This window comes from Chiloscyllium punctatum, chromosome 1, assembly GCF_047496795.1.
Source record: "Chiloscyllium punctatum isolate Juve2018m chromosome 1, sChiPun1.3, whole genome shotgun sequence".
NCBI lineage: Eukaryota > Metazoa > Chordata > Chondrichthyes > Orectolobiformes > Hemiscylliidae > Chiloscyllium > Chiloscyllium punctatum.
Genome location: NC_092739.1, coordinates 165,851,944 through 165,870,210, shown reverse-complemented (window position 1 = coordinate 165,870,210; position 18,267 = coordinate 165,851,944). Strand labels below are relative to the sequence as shown.

Sequence of the window (18,267 nt, the reverse complement as noted above, 5' to 3'; positions counted from 1 at the left end):
GCTGTGGGAAGGGGATTAAATGGGTGTAGAGTGTGTGATTGGGGGGCAGTGTGGACACGGGGGGCTGTGGGAGGGGGATTAAATGGGAGTAGAGTGAGTGATGGGGGGAGTGTGGACATGGGCCTGTGAGATGGGGATTAAATGGGAATAGAGTATGTGATGGGGGGTGGGGAGTATGGGACGTTGGTTGGAAGGTTACATGTGTCATGAGATTCCCCCATAGCAGAAGTGAACATGCGGTGGAGGAAGAAGTTCTCACTCTGTTCTGACTCATGGTACTGGGTGGTTTATGTTCCCCCTCAGAGATTACAGGGCTCTATGTGGTGTCGCTCCTCCTGAGACTGGGCAGCACTCCCACCCTGTACCGTGGAGCTGTTGTCTTCAGACTGGGAGTCTGACTGGGCCGAGCGAGTGCCGTCTCTCTTGGTGGGTTTGATGCCGTAGCATCCTGTGGTCATTCGGAGTAAGTCACGGTGGTGTGAGAGTTTCACTGTCCTGGTCCTCGCTGTGGGGCTGGGTGACCCCGTTGGGTGGGTACAGTGTGAACACGTGGTGTGCCACGTGTCTGGCTCCACCCACTCTCTCAGGCACATGTCTATCTCAGCCTTGTCCTTGACCACGTGTCCCTTCTTGGGAAGTCTGAGGACGTCGACCGCCATGAATTCCTCAGGAATCCGTATTCGATGGTAAACGCAATGGGGGAACAGTTGTTGCTTGATCGTGTCCAGGGGCAGGCTGGGTAACGGCCAGGTCTTATGGCCAACCTTGGTTTTCAGCATGTGCTGGCCGTGCTGGCTCCGCGTCAACTTGTACAAGATCCCAAAGTCATGCTGCTGCAGCGTTAGGTTCATGTTGAGCTGCTGATCGCCCCCTTGCCGTCTGGAGGTGTCAGCCGTGGGCGGCGAAGAGAGATTGGTGCTGGGGTTCCAAACTGGCTTTGGCCGGCACACACCCTGGCGGAAGGTGGAGCAGGTCCTGCTTTTCGGGTCTGGAACTGGGTGGGCCTTTCTCTTCTTCCAGTCCTGGGCGCTTTCCATTCCCCTCTCCCTGGAATGGCAAGGCCCTGTCGGTTTGGTGAAGGGCACCAGTTGGTAACTGTCCCAGTCGCTGGCCCTCCCTTCGACCTTCACCGACTCCCTCAGCTGACTGGTCACGTGATCGGCCGCTGTCTGCCGCGGTTTGATAAAGCTGCTCGATAGCCTCAGAACGTTGGCGAGTTGCTTCCTGTCCAGCCACAGTCTGAAGGATTCATCAGCAATGGATTCCATCTCTCCCTACAGCAACATAACCACCAGCAACTCTTACCAATCTAGTGAATTTTAGTCAAAGCGAACATTATCTACTGACACGCACCGTGCAGTTGGGAAGGTGGTGGGGAGCTGGAAGGAACTGCTGCGAGTTTTTTGTTTGACTCGGTTGTCTGTTACAGGCAAACCTTTCATTGAGAGATGGTCAAGCGCTTTACTGAGTGGACTAGGGGACTGGTTTCATAAAATTACGAAGGGCATACATAAGGGAGAGGTAGATCGGATGTTTCCACTGGTGGGTGAAGCTAGGACAAGAGGGTAGAGACTCAAGATTAATGCAAGCAGGTTTAGGACTGAACTAAGAAGGAAGTTCTTCACCCAGAGGATTGTTGAATCTGTAGAACTCTTTGCCCAGCAAAGTAGTTGACATTATTTCAGTAAACATTTTTAAAGCTAAGGTAGGTTGTTTTTGAACAGTAACGGAATTAAGGTTTACAGTGAGTGGGTGGGTAAGTGGAGCTGAGTCCATGAAAAGATCAGCCATGATTGTATTGAATGGTGGATTAGATTCGAGGGGTCCGATGGCCTATTCCTGCTCCTTGTTCTTATGTTTTGTGATGCAGAGTGGCACTGCCACGGGGCAGATCCACAACGGAGGTTACCACGAAGCTCCTACCTACCCATCTTCGCCCCCCCCACCCACCCGACGTTCACCTCACCAGGTTCTCCAATGAGAGAGAGCGCAGCCCGATGGGACCACGGCAATGTTACTTCGTCAAGTATTTAATTGTAAGGATGTTGCCAATGACCGGGATGTCCAGAACCAGGGGTCACTGGCTAAAGATACAGGGTACACCGTTTTGGATTGAGATGAGGAGAAATGTCTTCACCCTGAGAGTGGGGAGCCTGGGGAATTCCCTACCACTGCAAGCAGTTAGGGCCAAAACACTGAATGGTGGTAAGAAGGAATTAGATATCTTTAGAGTCATAGAGATGTACAGCACGGAAACAGACCCTTCGGTCCAACTCATCCAGATATCCCAACCTAATCTAGTCCCATTTGCCAGCACTTGGCCCATATCCCTCAAAACCCTTCCTATTCATATACCCATCCAGATGCCTTTTAAATGTTGTAGTTGTACCAGACTCCACCACTTCCTCTGGCAGCTCATTAAGGGATCAAAGGATATGGGGAGGAAGCAGGAACAGGGGAAGGAGTTGGATCATCAGCCACGATCAGATAGAATGGTGGAGCAGGTTTGAAGGGCCAAATGGCCTGCTGTTGCTTTGGTTTCCAATATTTGGAAGGGTTAAAACTGCAGCAGTGTGGAGACAGGAGTGTGTGATAATATTACCAGATCAGTAATCTACAGACCCAAGTTAATGCTCTGGGACACAGGATCAAATCCAGTCATGGCAGATGGTGGAATTGAATTATAAATCTTGTCAGCAGTAATGCAGACCATAAAACTCAGGAGCAGAATTAGGCCATTCGGCCCATCCAGTCTGCTCCACCATTTGATCATAGCTCATATCTCTCTCAATCCCATTCTCCTGCCTTCTCCCTGTAACCCTTGACCCCCTTACTCATCAAGACCCTATCTATCTCTGTCTTAAACACACTCAATGACTTGCCCTCCCCAGCCCTCTGTGGCAATGAGTTCCACAGATTCCCCACCCTCTGGCTGAAGACATTCCTCCTCATCTCAGTTCGAAAGGGTCGTCCCTTCACTCTGAGGCTGTGCCCTCAGGTCCTAGTCTCTCCCACCCATGGAAACATCTTCTCCACATCCACTCTGTCCAGGCCTCTCAGTATTCTGGAAGTTTCAGTTGGATCTTCCGCTTATCCATCTAAACTCTGAGCATAGATCAGAGTCCTCAACCACTCCTCATATAACAGGCCCTTAATTCCCGGGATCATTCTTGTAAATCTCTCGACTCCCTCCAATGCCAGCACACCCTTCATAGAACATAGAACAATACAGCACAGAACAGGCCCTTCGGCCCACGATGTTGTGCCAAACATTTGTCCTAGCTTAAGCACCTATCCATGTACCTATCCAAATGCCGCTTAAAGGTCACCAATGATTCTGACTCTACCACTCCCATAGGCAGCGCATTCCATGCCCCCACCACACTCTGGGTAAAGAACCTACCCCTGACATCCCCCCTATATCTTCCACCCTTCACCTTAAATTTATGTCCCCTTGTAACACTCTGTTGTACCCGGGGGAAAAAGTCTTTGACTGTCTACTTTATCTATTCCCCTGATCATCTTATAAACCTCTATCAAGTCACCCCTCATCCTTCGCCGTTCCAACGAGAAAAGGCCTAGCACTCTCAACCTATCCTCGTACGACCTACTCTCCATTCCAGGCAACATCCTGGTAAATCTTCTCTGCACCCTCTCCAAAGCTTCCACATCTTTCCTAAAATGAGGCGACCAGAACTGCACACAGTACTCCAAATGTGGCCTTACCAAGGTCCTGTACAGCTGCAACATCACTTCACGACTCTTGAATTCAATCCCTCTGCTAATGAACGCTAATACACCATGGGCCTTCTTACAAGCTCTATCCACCTGAGTGGCAACTTTCAAAAGATCTATGAACAGAGACTCCAAGATCCCTCTGCTCCTCCACCTGACCAAGAACCCTACCGTTAACCCTGTATTTTGCATTCTTATTTGTCCTTCCAAAATGGACAACCTCACACTTGACAGGGTTGAACTCCATCTGCCACTCCTCAGCCCAGCTCTGCATCATATCTAAGTCCCTTTGCAGTCGACAACAGCCCTCCTCACTGTCCACAACTCCACCAATCTTCGTATCGTCTGCAAATTTACTGACCCACCCTTCGACTCCCTCATCTAAGTCATTAATAAAAATTACAAACAGCAGAGGACCCAGAACTGATCCCTGCGGAACTCCACTTGTAACTGGGCTCCAGGCTGAATATTTACCATCTACCACCACTCTCTGACTTCGACTGGTTAGCCAGTTCTCTATCCAACTGGCCAAATTTCCCACTATCCCATGCCTCCTGACTTTCCACACAAGCTACCATGGGGAACCTTATCAAATGCCTTACTAAAATCCATGTACACTACATCCACTGCTCTACCCTCATCCACATGCTTGGTCACCTCCTCAAAGAATTCAATAAGACTTGTAAGGCAAGACCAACCCATCACAAATCCGTGCTGACTGTCCCTAATCAAGCAGTGTCTTTCCAGATACTCATAAATCCTATCCCTCAGTACCCTTTCCATTGCTTTGCCTACCACTGAAGTAAGACTAACTGGCCTGTAATTCCCGGGGTTATCCCTATTCCCTTTTTGAACAGGGGCACAACATTCGCCGCTCTCCAGTCCCCTGGCACCACCCCCGTTGACAGTGAAGACAAAAAGATCATTGCCAACGGCTCTGCAATTTCCTCTCTTGCTTCCCACAAAATCCTAGGATATATCCTGTCAGGCCCAGGGGACTTGTCTATCCTCACGTTTTTCAAAATGCCCAACACATCTTCCTTCCTAACAGGTATCTCTTCTAGCTTATCAGTCCGTTTCACACTCTCCTCTTCAACAATACAGTCCCTCTCGTTTGTAAATACTGAAGAAAAGTACTTGTTCAAGACCTCTCCTATCTCTTCCGACTCAATACACAGACTACTGTCCTTGATCGGACCTACCCTCGTTCTCGTCATTCTCATGTTTCTCACATACGCATAGAATGCCTTGGGGTTATCCTTGATCCTACCCGCCAAAGATTTTTCATGCCCTCTCTTAGCTCTCCTAATCCCTTTCTTCAGCTCCCTTCTGGCTATCCTGTATCCCTCCAATGCTCTGTCTGAACCTTGTTTCCTCAACCTTATGTAAGCCTCCTTCTTCCTCTTTACTAGACATTCAACCTCCCTCGTTAACCAAGGTTCCCTCACACGACCATCTCTTTCCTGCCTGACAGGTACATACATATCAAGGACACGTCGTATCTGTGCCTTGAAAAAGTTCCACATTTCCACCACATCCTTCCCTGACAGCCTGTGCTCCCAACTTATGCTCCTCAGATCCTGTCTTGCAGCATCGTATTTACCCTTCCCCCAATTGTAAAACCTACCCTCCCTTAGATACGGGGCCAGAACAGCTCAAAATATTCCAAACGTGGTCTGACCAGAGTCTTATCCAGCCTCAGCAGTACATCCCTGCTCTTGTATTCTAGCCCTCTTGAAATAAATGCTAACATTACATTTACCTCGCTAACTGCCAACTGAATCTAGATGCCAACATTAAATGAATCCTCCTAAGACTCCTAAGTCCCTTTGTGCTTCAGAATTCCACAGCCTTTCCCCGTTAGAAAGTAGTCTACACCTGACTCGGTGGTTAGCACTGCTGCCTCACAGCGCCAGGACCTGGGTTCGATTCCAGCCTCGGGCGAATGTCTGTGTGGGGTTTGCACATTCTCCTCGTGTCTGCACATTCTCTCCAGTTTCCTCCCACAGTCTAAAGATGTGCAGGTTATGGGGATTGGCCGTGCTAAATTGTCCATAATGTTAGGGGAATGGGTCTAGGTGGGTTACTTTTCAGAGGGTTGGTGTGGATTTGTTGGGCCGAAGGGCTTGTTTCCACACTGTAGGGAATCTAATCTAATCTCTACTCTCCCTCTTAAAAATGACTACATGTGTTACTTTGGGCCATTGCCCTACTTTAGAAAGAGGACTGTAAAAACAAGCTAAGACTGTTATTTCAGAATGTTCTGGAGGACCTGAGTTCAAATCCTGCCATGGCGGATGGTGGAATTTGAATTCAATTTTTAAAAAAAAGAGTTGTTAATTGTCAGGAAAAAGCCCATTTGTGTCACTAATGTCCCTTAGGGAAGGAATCTGCCATCCTTACCTGGTCTGACCCTACATGTGACTCCAGACCCACAGCAACATGGTTTACTCTTAACTGCCCTCTGGCACGGGTAATGAATGCTGGTTATCCATCCCATAAATGAATTTAAAAATTGCTGAGACCACGCGTCAAATCCTGTGTGCAGCTTTTGTCTCTTTATTGAAGGAGGGATGTAAATGTATGGAGGCTGTTTGGAAGGGGAAGATCACATTGAACCCAGGCTGTTCTTATGAGGAAAGGTTGGACAGACTGTGGTTGTACCCGTTGGAGCTGAGAAGGGTGAGGGGTGACCTGATCGAAGTTTATAAGATCCTGAATGACGCTGACAAGGTGAACGGGGAAAGGATGTTGTGGGTAAACCCTGAACTAGGGGGCATTATTTAAAAGTAAGGATTTCCCTTTCAGGACAGAGATGAGGGGAGTCTCTTTCTGCAGAGGGTTCATCCGGAGGCTCACCGAAGAGGTTATGGTGACGAAACGTCTGAAAATGAACCGTCCAGCTCAGCGAGCAAACCTATATCTGGGGTTGTGTTGATATCAGAGGGTTGTGTTGATATCAGAGGATTGTGTTAATTCCAATCTGTTTGGGTTTAGAAGGTGAGGGAGGTGGAACTGTTGAATATCATTCCCCTTCGAGTGACTAACCTGGTGGATTTCAGCCTGTTGTTTCTCATTGTCCAGTAGGACAAGCTTCAGTTTCTGCAGCTTCCCCATTTGCTTGAAAAGCTCAGCCTGGCTCACCTCCCACATGACATTGGACAAATACCTGAGGGCACAAAGGTGAATACTGAGATATATGGAAAAGGTGGTGGATGGATGGAAGGGGGGGGGAAGCAAAAGGAGCTGGGTTGAAGAGGATAGAAAAACCTGCATTTTTATAGCGCCTTTCTCAACCTCAGTGCGCCCCACAGTGCGTTGCAACCAATGGAGTCCTTTCGAGGTGATATAATTTGCAATGTAGGAATCTATCAAGGGTGCTTCAGTTTCCCCCCAACAGTCCAAAAGATGTGCAAGTTAGGGTGGATTGGCCCTGCAAAATTATCTCATAGTGTCCAAGAATGTGAATGCTAGGTGGATTAGCCATGGGAAATGCAGGGTTACAGGGATAGGGAGGCGGGGGTGGGGGCTCGCTGGTCTGGGTGGGGTGCCTTTCAGAGATTCAGTGTGGACTCAATGGGCCGAATGGCCTGTTTCCACACTGTAAGGATTCTATGATTCAAGCTCCCCTCCAAGCCACTCACCATCCTGACTTGGAAATATACCACTGTTCCTTCACTGTCACTCTGTTAAAATCCTGGAGTTCCCTCCCTCAGGGCATTGCCTCAACACATGAACTGCAGCGGTTCAAGAAGGCAGCTCACCCCCACCTTCTCAAGGGGCAACTAGGGACAATATAATGTCCATGAACAGATGTTTCAGTGTGATGTCATGTTCGACAGAGGAATGAACCAACCTTGCACATTGACGATGCCCATAGACCTTGGCCAAGTCAATTGGTCTGTGTCCCCTGGAGTCTTTAGCCTTCACGTCAGCTCCAGCTGCTACCAAAGCCATGACACAATCAAGTAACCCAACTTCAGCTGCCTGGTGAAGTGGGGTCAACCCTTCGTTTGTTTGACTAAATAGCAAGGCAGAAGAAAAAAATGCTGGGAAATAATTTACAGCACAAGTTAAAAATAAAACAAGGATGCCATTTCATGGCTTCAGCTCTGTTCTTCAACATGTTCACTCTCCACCCCGCATCACACACTCTACACCCATTTAATCCCCCCTACCCCCCCACCGTGTACACTGTCCCATGAAGGTTCGATCAGATCGAGGAGAGTCATTTGGATTAACCCAATGGAACATAGAAGCGAGCTAGAAAGTAGTTATCTTTTGGAAACCCTACAAAGACAGGGAAACTTGTGTGAGATGGAGAGTCAAGTTTCTGTGATGGAGGAGAGGTTGAGAAAACTGGGCCTGTCATATCTAGTTTCAAGAATGGGAGGTGACTTCTCTCATATTCACAACAATCTCACAGGGCGTGATAGACTGGGCACAGATGAAACATTCACCACTTATGCATTGGTCTAGAACAAGGGGATATCTTCCCTGAATTAGCGGTTGATTGTCGAAGACTGAAGTGAGGCAGAACTTCCATGGTGATGGTTTAATCATTATTACTGGGCTGAGGAGTGGCAGATGGAGTTTAATTCAGATAAATGTGAGGTACTACATTTTGGGAAAGCAAGTCTTAGCGGGACTTATACACTTAATGGTAAGGTCCTAGAGAGTGTTGCTGAACAAAGAGACCTTGGAGTGCAGGTTCATAGCTCCTTGAAAGTGGAGTCGCAGGTAGATAGGATAGTGAAGAAGGTGTTTGGTATGCTTTTCTTTATTAGTCAGAGTATTGAGTACAGGAGTTGGGAGGTCATGTTGCAGCTGTACAGGACATTAGTTAGGCCACTGTTGGAATATTGCGTGCAATTCTGGTCTCCTTCCTATCAAAAAGACGTTGTGAAACTTGAAAGGGTTCAGAAAAGATTTACAAAGATATTGGAGGATTGGAGCTATAGGGAGAGGTTGAATAGAGGGGTTACCTTATACAGGTTTTTAAGATCATGAGGGGCATGGATAGGATAAACAAAGTCTTTTCCCTGGGGTCGGGGAGTCCAGAACTAGAGGGCATAGGTTTAGGGTGAGAGGGGAAAGATATAAAAGAGACCTAAGGGGCAACTTTTTCACGCAGAGGGTGGTACGTGTATGGAATGAGCTGCCAGAGGATGTGGTGGAGGCTGGTACAATTGCAACATTTAAGAGGCATTTGGATGGGTATATGAATAGGAAGGGTTTGGAGGGATATGGGCCAGGTGCTGGCAGGTGGGACTCGACTAGATTAGGATATCTGTTCGGCCTGGACAGGTTGGATCGAAGAGTCTATGTCCATGCTGTACATCTCTATGACTCCACTGGAGGTGATGATCTAATTAACTGAATTTAAATTCCTCTTGGGGCTGTGGTGGATTTCAGAACCCCTGTTTCTGGAGTACTGGATGGGGTCTCAAGTTCTCAATCCTTGCTACGTCACCATTCGGCTCGCAACTCCTCAGCGTATGTATTGATGCATAAAAGCATCTCGTCCCTCACACAGTGCGGTCACCATGGTGATAAAAGGATAACTGGATCAATGATTACTCCCACTTATCCATGGGAAGCGGCAATATAGTGAAGTTAACAATGGCACCTACACATTTGGATCTGCCCCAATTTGGAGCAGATACTGCAGGCATTTCAGTGCTCGGAACTGGCATTCCTTGTTAAGGATCAGATGGATGGGGCTCCATCCCAATGGGTTGGCCAGATTCACATCCATCTGGTAATCCTCCACCAGCATCTTCAGACACTCCAGCCTCCCATTCAGAGCAGCCAAGTGAACCGCATTGTAACCCTAACACAGGGAGGGGCAGAGGGAGAGACAACACAGAGTTACAGCCTTCAGAGTCAACACAAAACTACATGCACAGAATGTGACAGCGTAGTAAAATATCACAGAGAGTACAAAGCTTTACCCTGTATCTAACCCCGTGCTGTCCCTGTCCTGGGAGTGTTTGATGGGGACAGTGTAGAGGGAGCTTTACTCTGTATCTAACCCAGTGCTGTCCCTGTCCTGGGAGGGTTCGATGGGGACAGTGTAGAGGGAGCTTTACTCTGTATCTAACCCTGTGCTGTCCCTGTCCTGGGAGTGTTTGATGGGGACAGTGTAGAGGGAGCTTTACTCTGTATCTAACCCAGTGCTGTCCCTGTCCTGGGAGTGTTTGATGGGAACAGTGTAGAGGGGGCTTTACTCTGTATCTAACCCCGTGCTGTCCCTGTCCTGGGAGTGTTTGATGGGGACAGTGTAGAGGGAGCTTTACTCTGTATCCAACCCCGTGCTGTCCCTGTCCTGGGAGTGTTTGATGGGGACAGTGTAGAGGGATCTTTACTCTGTATCTAACCCTGTGCTGTCCCTATCCTGGGAGTGTTTCATGGGGACAGTGTGGAGGGAGCTTTACCCTGTATCTAACCCTGTGCTGTCTTGGAGGTGTTTTGGAGTGTTTGGGATGTGAAGATATTGCAGGTGAATCTCTGCATCAATAAGAATGCTGTCTGAGTGTGACTCACATTCTGATCCACTGCGACCTTGCCTTTTGCCTTGTTGAGACTCAGTCGCAGCCAATTGACATCACCCACTGTGGCAGCCATCAGCTCATCTCCCAGCAGTGCCTCACGATTCCATTTCTTCACTCGGCCCGTCGTCATGGTGATTCCATTCAGGCACCTCGCGTAGTCACCAAGGACGGGAACGATGGCCCACACCACACTAACACCGCCCTGCCACCAGGACCATACCTACTCCGAACCCAACCTGCACATGGAGCCGGGGGGGGGGGGGGGGGGGGAGGAGAAACAGACATGCTGAGGGTTCCAGGACGGGGAGAGAGAGAGACAGTCTATAAAACCATAAGACAGAGAGGGCTGAAGTTGGCCATTCAGCCCATTAAATGAAATCATGGCTGACCTAATACGCCTCAACTCTGCTTCCTATCTTTTCCCTACAACCCTTCACTCCCTCACTGATTATAAATCGGTCTGTCTCAGCCTCGGATAGACTAAATGACCCAGCCTCAACAGCCCCTCTGCGGTAAAGAACTCCACAGATTCACTCCCTTCTGAGAGAAGAAATCTTCACCATCGCTGTCTTCAATGTGCAACCCCTTATTCTGAGATTATGCCCTCTGTCTCACAAACCCACAAAGGATTTTATCTGTTTCGATAAGGTCTCCTATCTTTCTTCTATATTCTGATGGATACAGGGCCTAACCACCTTAACCTTACCTCATTTGAAGGGAAAATGGTATTTAGGAAGGGACAGGGAGCTAAGAAAAGGTGGTTCTGTTAATTCATCATGGCATTAACACAATTGAGAGGAATGTCAAATTCAGGAAAGTTGGGCATAGAAGCAGTTTGTGAGAAGATGAGAAATTATAAAGGCAAGAAGTCACTTGTGGGAGTGTTCAGGACCTTTAATAGTAATCACACAGTAAGATGTAACATAAAGTGAGAAATGTTGGGAGTTTGTCAGAATTTTATCGTGACAATCATGGGAAATTTTAATCAATGAAACTTCCACTGCTGACCTTATAATGGTGGGAAGGTCATTGAGGAAGCAACTGAAGATAATTGGGCCAAGGACACTACCCCGAGGAACTCCTGCAGAAATGTCAATGAGACGCAGAACTGAATAAAATTGGAAATATAAAGACACACAAAAAGGATTTCTATAGCTGTCTTAAAAAGAAAAGCTCTAGAGTGAGCATTGGCTCTTTCGAAAGTGAGTTTGGGGAATGAATGATGGAAAATAAGGAGATCGTAGATGAATTAACAAATAATTTTAATCAGAATTCACTATAGATGATAACTTCCCAGAACTGCAATAAGGGAAATCAGGGAGTGACAAAACCAAACCACGTGTGCACTGACAAGAGACAGAGTCCTGATGGGCTTCAATCCCACGCTCCGAAAACGAGGGGCTGGTGAGTTTGGTTTCATTTCTCCAAACTTCCCCAGATTCAGGCAGAGTTCCACTAGTTTGGAAAATAGCGAATGTAACCTGTTTATCAAATAATGGAGGGAGACAGAAAGTGGGAGATGACAGACTGACCATAAGACCAGAAGATACAGAATTAGGCCATTCATCCCATCCAGTCTGCTCCACCATCGGATCCTGGCTGATGCATTCTCCCTGTAACCCTTGACCCCCTTACTAATCAAGAGCCTACCCATTTCTGTTGTAAACACACTCAATGACTTGCCCTCCCCAGCCCTCTGTGGCAATGAGTTCCACAGATTCCCCACCCTCTGGCTGAAGACATTCCTCCTCACCTCAGTTCGAAAGGGTCGTCCCTTCACTCTGAAGCTGTGCCCTGGGGTCCTAGTCACTCCCACTAGTGGAAACATCTGCTCCACGTCCACTCTGACCAGGCCTCTCAGTATTCTGTAAGTTTCAATAAGAACCCCACCCCCACCCTTCTAAACCCCATCGAGTACAGACCCAGAGTCCTCAACCACTCCTCATATGATAAACCCTTCACTCCCAGTATTATTCTTGTAAACCTCCTCTGGACCCCCTCCAAGGCCAACACATCCTTCCTTTGATAAAGCACCCACAATTGCACATAATAATACAAATGCCTTATATAGCCTCAACAGTACATTCCTGCTCTTGTATTCTAGCCCTCTCAAGATAAGTGCTAACATTGCATTTGGCCTCCTCACTACTGAATGAACCTGGATACTAACATTAAGAGAATCCTGAACTAGAACGCCTTTGTGCATCAGATTTCTGAAACCCTTTCCTGTTTAGAAAATAGTCTATGCCTCTATTTTTCCAACCAAACCTGACACTTTCCCACACTGTATTCCATCTGCCACGTCTTTGCCCGCTCTCCTAGCCTCTAATAGAGTCATACAGCACAGAAACAGACCCTCTGCTTCAACATATGCACACTGACCGGAGTTCCCAAAATAATCTAGCTCCACTTGTCTGCATTTGGCCCAAATCCCTCCAAACGAAAGTGAGGATGACAGATGCTGGAGATTAGACAGTGTGGTGCTGGAAAAGCACAGCAGGTCAGGCAGCATCCAAGGAGCAGGAGAATCAATGTTTCACGCATAATTCCTGATGAAGAGCTTTTGCCCGAAACGTTGATTTTCCTGCTCCTCAGATGCTGCCTGACCTGCTGAGCTTTTCCAACACCGCACTCTCGACCCATAGCCCTCTAAATCTGTCTAATTCATTCTGCAGCCTCCCTGGTTCCTCAACACTACCTGTCCACGCGCCCCCCCCCGCCAACCTTTGTGTCATCCTCAAACTTAGCAACAACGCCCTCAGTTTCTTCGTCTGGATCATTTGTGCAGAATGTGAAGGTTAGTTTAACATTTTCACTGAAAGATGTTAGAAGCTATTATTAAAAATGTTTGAGCTGGGCACTGGGACACGTGTGAGAGAATGAACAAAATTCCAAGGCTTTACTTTGTTCCCTACCTCTCATCTCCCTTTTTACATCGTCCACATATTTATTTCCTTTAGTTACCTTCCCACCCTCTCTCTCTCTCTCTCATTCTCTACCTCCTCTGCTCTCTCTACCGCCCTCTTCTGCCCCCCTCTCCCCCATTGCCCCCTCCCCTGATGCCCCCAGCAGTTGCCCCATCTCTCTCACTCTGTAATACTCCCTCTCCCTGCTGCCCCCCTCCCCTCTGTTGCCCCTCCTCTCACTCCCTCTGTAGTCCGCACTCTCCAACATTGCCCCCCTGTTGCTCCCTCTCTCTCTTATTGCCTCCCCTCCCCCTGTTGCCCCCTCCCCCTGTTGGCCGACCTGAATTGATGAATCCAGCAGCATTTGCTGATCCCTTTAACTAGAACAGACGCGAGTGTGTCTCTATGGAGACAGTAAACAACAACATGCAGATCAGAACAGGGAGGGTGGGGAGGGAGTGAGGGCGGGGGAGGGGAGTGGGAGGGGGAGGGGGAGGGGGAGGACGTGTAGGCGGAGAAGGGGGGAAGGGTGAGGGAGTGGGAGAGGGAGGGGGAGTGGAAGAGGGAGGGGGAGGGGGAGGGGGAGGAAAGGATGAGGGAACGGGGAGGGAAATGGGAAGAGGGAGGAATGGGAGGGGGAAGGGGGAATGGGGAATGGGAGGGGTTGGCGGAGAGGGAGGGGGGGGGATGGGGATGGGGACAGGAGTGTTGGAGGGGAAGGGAGAGGATGAGAAAGTGAGGGGATTGGGGAGGGAGAGGGGCAGGGGTAGGGGAAGTGAGAAGTGGAGGGGTCTGGGAAGGGGGAGATGGTGGTTGAGCGGGCTGGGGAGAGGGAAGGGCAGGGGAAGGGGGATGGAGTAGGGAGGGTAAAGGAGGGGTAAGGTGGGGTGAGGGTTACGAGAAGGGAAGGGGAGTGCAAGGGGGAAGTGAAGCGGAGAGGGCAGGGCTAGGGAGGGAGAGGGAGAGGGGGGAGGTGGAGGAAAGGGGAGGGTGAGGGGGAAGGGGAGGGTGAGGTGGAGGAGGAGGAGGAGAGGAGGGGAGGAGGCGAGGGTGGAAGAGGAGGGGAAGGAGAGGAGGAGAGGAAGGGGGAGAGGGGAAGTGAGGAGGGGAGGATGGAGGGGAGTGTTGGAGGGGAGGCAGAAGGGGAAGTATAGGGGAACGGGGCAGGGGAGGGGATGAAGGGGAGTGGAGGTACTGGGAAGGGGTGAAGGGGAGGGGGGTGGGGAAGGGGTAGGGGAAGGGAGAAGCGGAGGAGGCGGGGGAGGGGGGAGGGAGGGGGGGAGGTGGAGGTGGAGAGGAAGGGGAAGGGGAGGAGGAGAGGGGGGAGGGAGAGGGAGAGGGAGGGGGGAGGGGAGGGGGAGGGGAGGGGGAGGGGAGGGGGGAAGGGGAGGAAAGGGGGAGAGGAGAGGAAAGGGGGAGAGGAGGAGAGGTGAGTGCACAGGGAGAAGAGGAGAGGGGAGTGGACGGGGCGAGAGGAGGGGAGGGAGACAGGAGAGGAGTAAAGGGTGGGGGTGGGAAAAGAGGGGAGGGGAGAAGGGAGAAGGGGGAAGGGGAGGGCGAGGGATGCGGGAGACAGGATGGGCACAGAGGAGGAGAGGGGCAGAGGAGGGGATAAGGAGAGAGGAGAGGACGGGAGCCGAGGGGGCAGAGAGGAGGGTATGGGGGAGACAGGAAGGAAGGGGAGATGGAAAGGAAGAAGGGAGGAGGGAAGGGGGAGAAGTGGAGGGGGGAGGAGAAGGAAGAGAAGTGGGGAGAGTGGGAGGGAAGGGGGAGGGGAGAGTGGGAGGGAAGGGGGAGGGGAGAGTGGGAGGGAAGGGGGAGGGGAGAGTGGGAGGGAAGGGGAAGGGAAAGGGAGAGGGAGAGGGAGAGGGAGAGGGAGAGGGGAGAGGGAGAGGGAGGAGGGGAGGGGAGGGGGAGGAGGGGAGGGGAGGGGGAGGAGGGGAGGGGGAGGAGGGGAGGGGAGGGGGAGGAGGGGAGGGGAGGTGGAGGAGGGGAGGGGAGGGGGAGGAGGGGAGGGGAGGGGGAGGAGGGGAGGGGGAGGAGGGGAGGGGAGGTGGAGGAGGGGAGGGGAGGGGGAGGAGGGGAGGGGGAGGAGGGGAGGGGGAGGAGGGAAGGGGGAGGGGAGGGGGAGGGGAGGGGGAGGGGAGGGGGAAATGATGGGATGGGGTGGAGGAGTTGAGAGAGGGTGAATGGGATGGGGAGGAGAAGGGGATGGAGAGAGGAGAAGAAGAAGGGGGAGAGGAGTGGAGGGATGGAGGAGTGCAACGAGAAGAGGGGGGAGGGTAGAGGGAAGGAGAAGGGGAAGGAAGGAGGGAGGAGAAGAGTGTGGTAGGGAGGGGAGAAGGGGGAGGGGAGAAAGGGGAGGGGAGAGAGGGGAAGGTGAGAGAGGGGACGGGGAGGGGAGTACAGATGGGAGAGTAGAGGGAAAAGGAGGGGGGAGAGAAGGGGAGGGGTGGGGGAGAGAAGGGGAGGGGTGGGGGAGAGAAGGGGAGGGGTGGGGGAGAGAAGGGGAGGGGTGGGGGAGAGATGGGGAGGGGTGGGGGAGAGAGGGGGAGAGATGGGGGAGGGGAGGGAGAGGGGATGGGTGGGGGAGAGATGGGGGAGGGATGGGGAGAGATGGGGGAGGGGATGGGTGGGGGAGAGATGGGGGAGGGGTGGGGGAGAGAGGGGGAGAGGTGGGGGAGGGGTGGGGGAGGGGTGGGGGAGGGGTGGGGGAGAGATGGGGAGGGGTGGGGGAGAGAAGGGGAGGGGTGGGGGAGAGATGGGGTGGGGAGAGATGGGGGAGGGGAGGGGTGGGGGAGAGAGGGGGAGAGGTGGGGGAGGGGTGGGGGAGGGGTGGGGGAGAGATGGGGAGGGGTGGGGGAGAGAAGGGGAGGGGTGGGGGAGAGTGGAGGAGAGGTGGGGGAGAGGTGGTGTGGTGTGGGGGAGAGGTGAGGTGGGGTGAGGTGAGGTGGGGTGGGGTGGGGTGGGGTGAGGTGGGGTGGGGTGTGGTGTGGTGGGGTGGGGAGGATTGGGGAGAGATGGGGAGAGGTGGGGGAGAGATGGGGGAGGGGAGGGAGAGGGGGATGGGTGGGGGAGAGATGGGGGAGGGATGGGGAGAGATGGGGGAGGGGATGGGTAGGGAGAGATGGGGGAGGGGTGGGGGAGAGATGGGGAGGGAGAGATGGGGAGGGAAAGAGGAGGGATGGAGAGGTGGGGAGATGAGTGGGAGGGGGAGAGATAGGGGAAGGAAGGGGGGAGAGATAGGGGAAGGAGGAGGGGAGGGAGAGAGAGGGGGAAGGGGCAGAGAGGGGGATGGGAGGGGAGGGAGGAGAGGATGGGGAGGGAGGAGAGGATGGGGAGGGGGGAGAGGAGGGGAGGGGACTGAGAGAGAGACTGGCAGCGAGAGAGAGAGGGATAGACTGGGGGCGAGAGGGGGAGAAAGACGGGACAGAGAGAGAGAGAGACTGGGGACAGAGAGAGGGAGAGACTGGGGGAGAGAGAGGGAGAGACTGGGGACAGAGAGAGGGAGAGACTGGGGGAGAGAGAGAGAGAGAGACTGGGGACAGAGAGAGGGAGAGACTGGGGGACAGAGAGAGGGAGAGACTGGGGGAGAGAGAGAGAGAGAGACTGGGGACAGAGAGAGGGAGAGACGGGGAGAGAGAGGGAGAGACTGGGACAGAGAGAGGGAGAGACTGGGGGACAGAGAGAGGGAGAGACTGGGGACAGAGAGAGGGAGAGACTGGGGGACAGAGAGAGGGAGAGACTGGGGACAGAGAGAGGGAGAGACTGGGGGACAGAGAGAGGGAGAGACTGGGGGACAGAGAGAGGGAGAGACTGGGGGACACAGAGAGAAAGAGACTGGGGTCAGGGAGGGTGAGACTAGGGATAGAGAGAGAGGATCTGCGGACAGAGAGAGGGATAGAGACAGGGGACAGAGAGAGGGAGAGACTGGGGACAGAGAGAGGGAGAGACTGGGGAACAGAGAGAGGGAGAGACTGGGGAACAGAGAGGGAAAGACTGGGACAGAGAGAGGAGACACTGGGGACAGAGAGAGGGAGAGACTGAGGGACAGAGAGAGACTGAATGAGGACAGAGAGAGGGAGAGACTGGGGAACAGAGAGGGAGATTCTGGATAGTGGTGCTGGAAGAGCACAGCAGTTCAGGCAGCATCCGAGGAGCTACGAAATCAATGTTTCGGGCAAAAGCCCTTCATCAGGAATAAAGGCAGTGAGCCTGAAGCGTGGAGAGATAAGCTAGAGGAGGAGGAGGGTGAGGGTGAGGGTGAGGGTGAGGGTGGGGGGTGAGGGTGAGGGTGGGGGTGGGGGTGAGGGTGGGGGTGGGGAGTGGGGGTGGGGGTGGGGTTGGGGGTGAGGATGAGGGTGAGGGTGGGGGTGAGGGTGGGTTGTGGAGAAAGTAGCATAGAGTACAATGGGTGAGTGGGGGAGGGGATGAAGGTGATAGGTCAAGGAGGAGAGGGTGGAGTGGACAGGTGGAAAAGGAGATAGGCAGGTAGGACAAGTCCGGACAAGTTATGGGGACAGTTACTGAGCTGGAAGTTTAGAACTAGGGTGAGGTGGGGGAAGGGGAAATGAGGAAGCTGTTGAAGTCCACATTGATGCCCTGGGGTTGAAGTGTTCCGAGGCGGAAGATGAGGCGTTCTTCCTCCAGGCGTCTGGTGGTGAGGGAGCGGCGGTGAAGGAGGCCCAGGACCTCCATGTCCTCGGCAGAGTGGGAGGGGGAGTTGAAATGTTGGGCCACGGGGCGGTTTGGTTGATTGGTGCGGGTGTCCCGGAGATGTTCCCTAAAGTGCTCTGCTAGGAGGCACCCAGTCTCCCCAATGTAGAGGAGACCACATCGGGAGCAACGGATACAATAAATGACTGGGGGACAGAGAGAGAGTGACCGAGGAGAGAGAGAGGGAGAGACTGGGACAGAGAGAGAGTGACTGAGGACAGAGAGAGGGAGAGACTGGGACAGAGAGAGAGTGACTGAGGACAGAGAGAGGGAGAGACTGGGACTGAGACAGGGAGAGACTGGGGGACAGAGAGAGGGAAAGACTGGGATGGGGGGGGGACAGGGACAGGGAGAGG

At 52.2% G+C, this 18,267-nt stretch overlaps 1 protein-coding gene across 1 annotated transcript in view; it reads right to left on the bottom strand.

Moving 5' to 3' along the window:
- Positions 1-48: 48 nt before the first annotated feature.
- The window catches only part of ankrd53 (ankyrin repeat domain 53), a 20,424-nt gene continuing 2,205 nt past the window's right edge, over positions 49-18,267 (bottom strand). The window contains exons 2-6 of the mRNA XM_072578201.1: positions 10,282-10,525; positions 9,369-9,568; positions 7,592-7,756; positions 6,784-6,904; positions 49-1,274 (exon numbers count right to left, since the gene is read on the bottom strand). Of these exons, the coding sequence (XP_072434302.1) occupies positions 300-1,274; positions 6,784-6,904; positions 7,592-7,756; positions 9,369-9,568; positions 10,282-10,419 (1,599 nt within the window). The 5' untranslated portion in view covers positions 10,420-10,525 and the 3' untranslated portion in view covers positions 49-299. The remainder of the gene's footprint in view (positions 1,275-6,783; positions 6,905-7,591; positions 7,757-9,368; positions 9,569-10,281; positions 10,526-18,267) is intronic.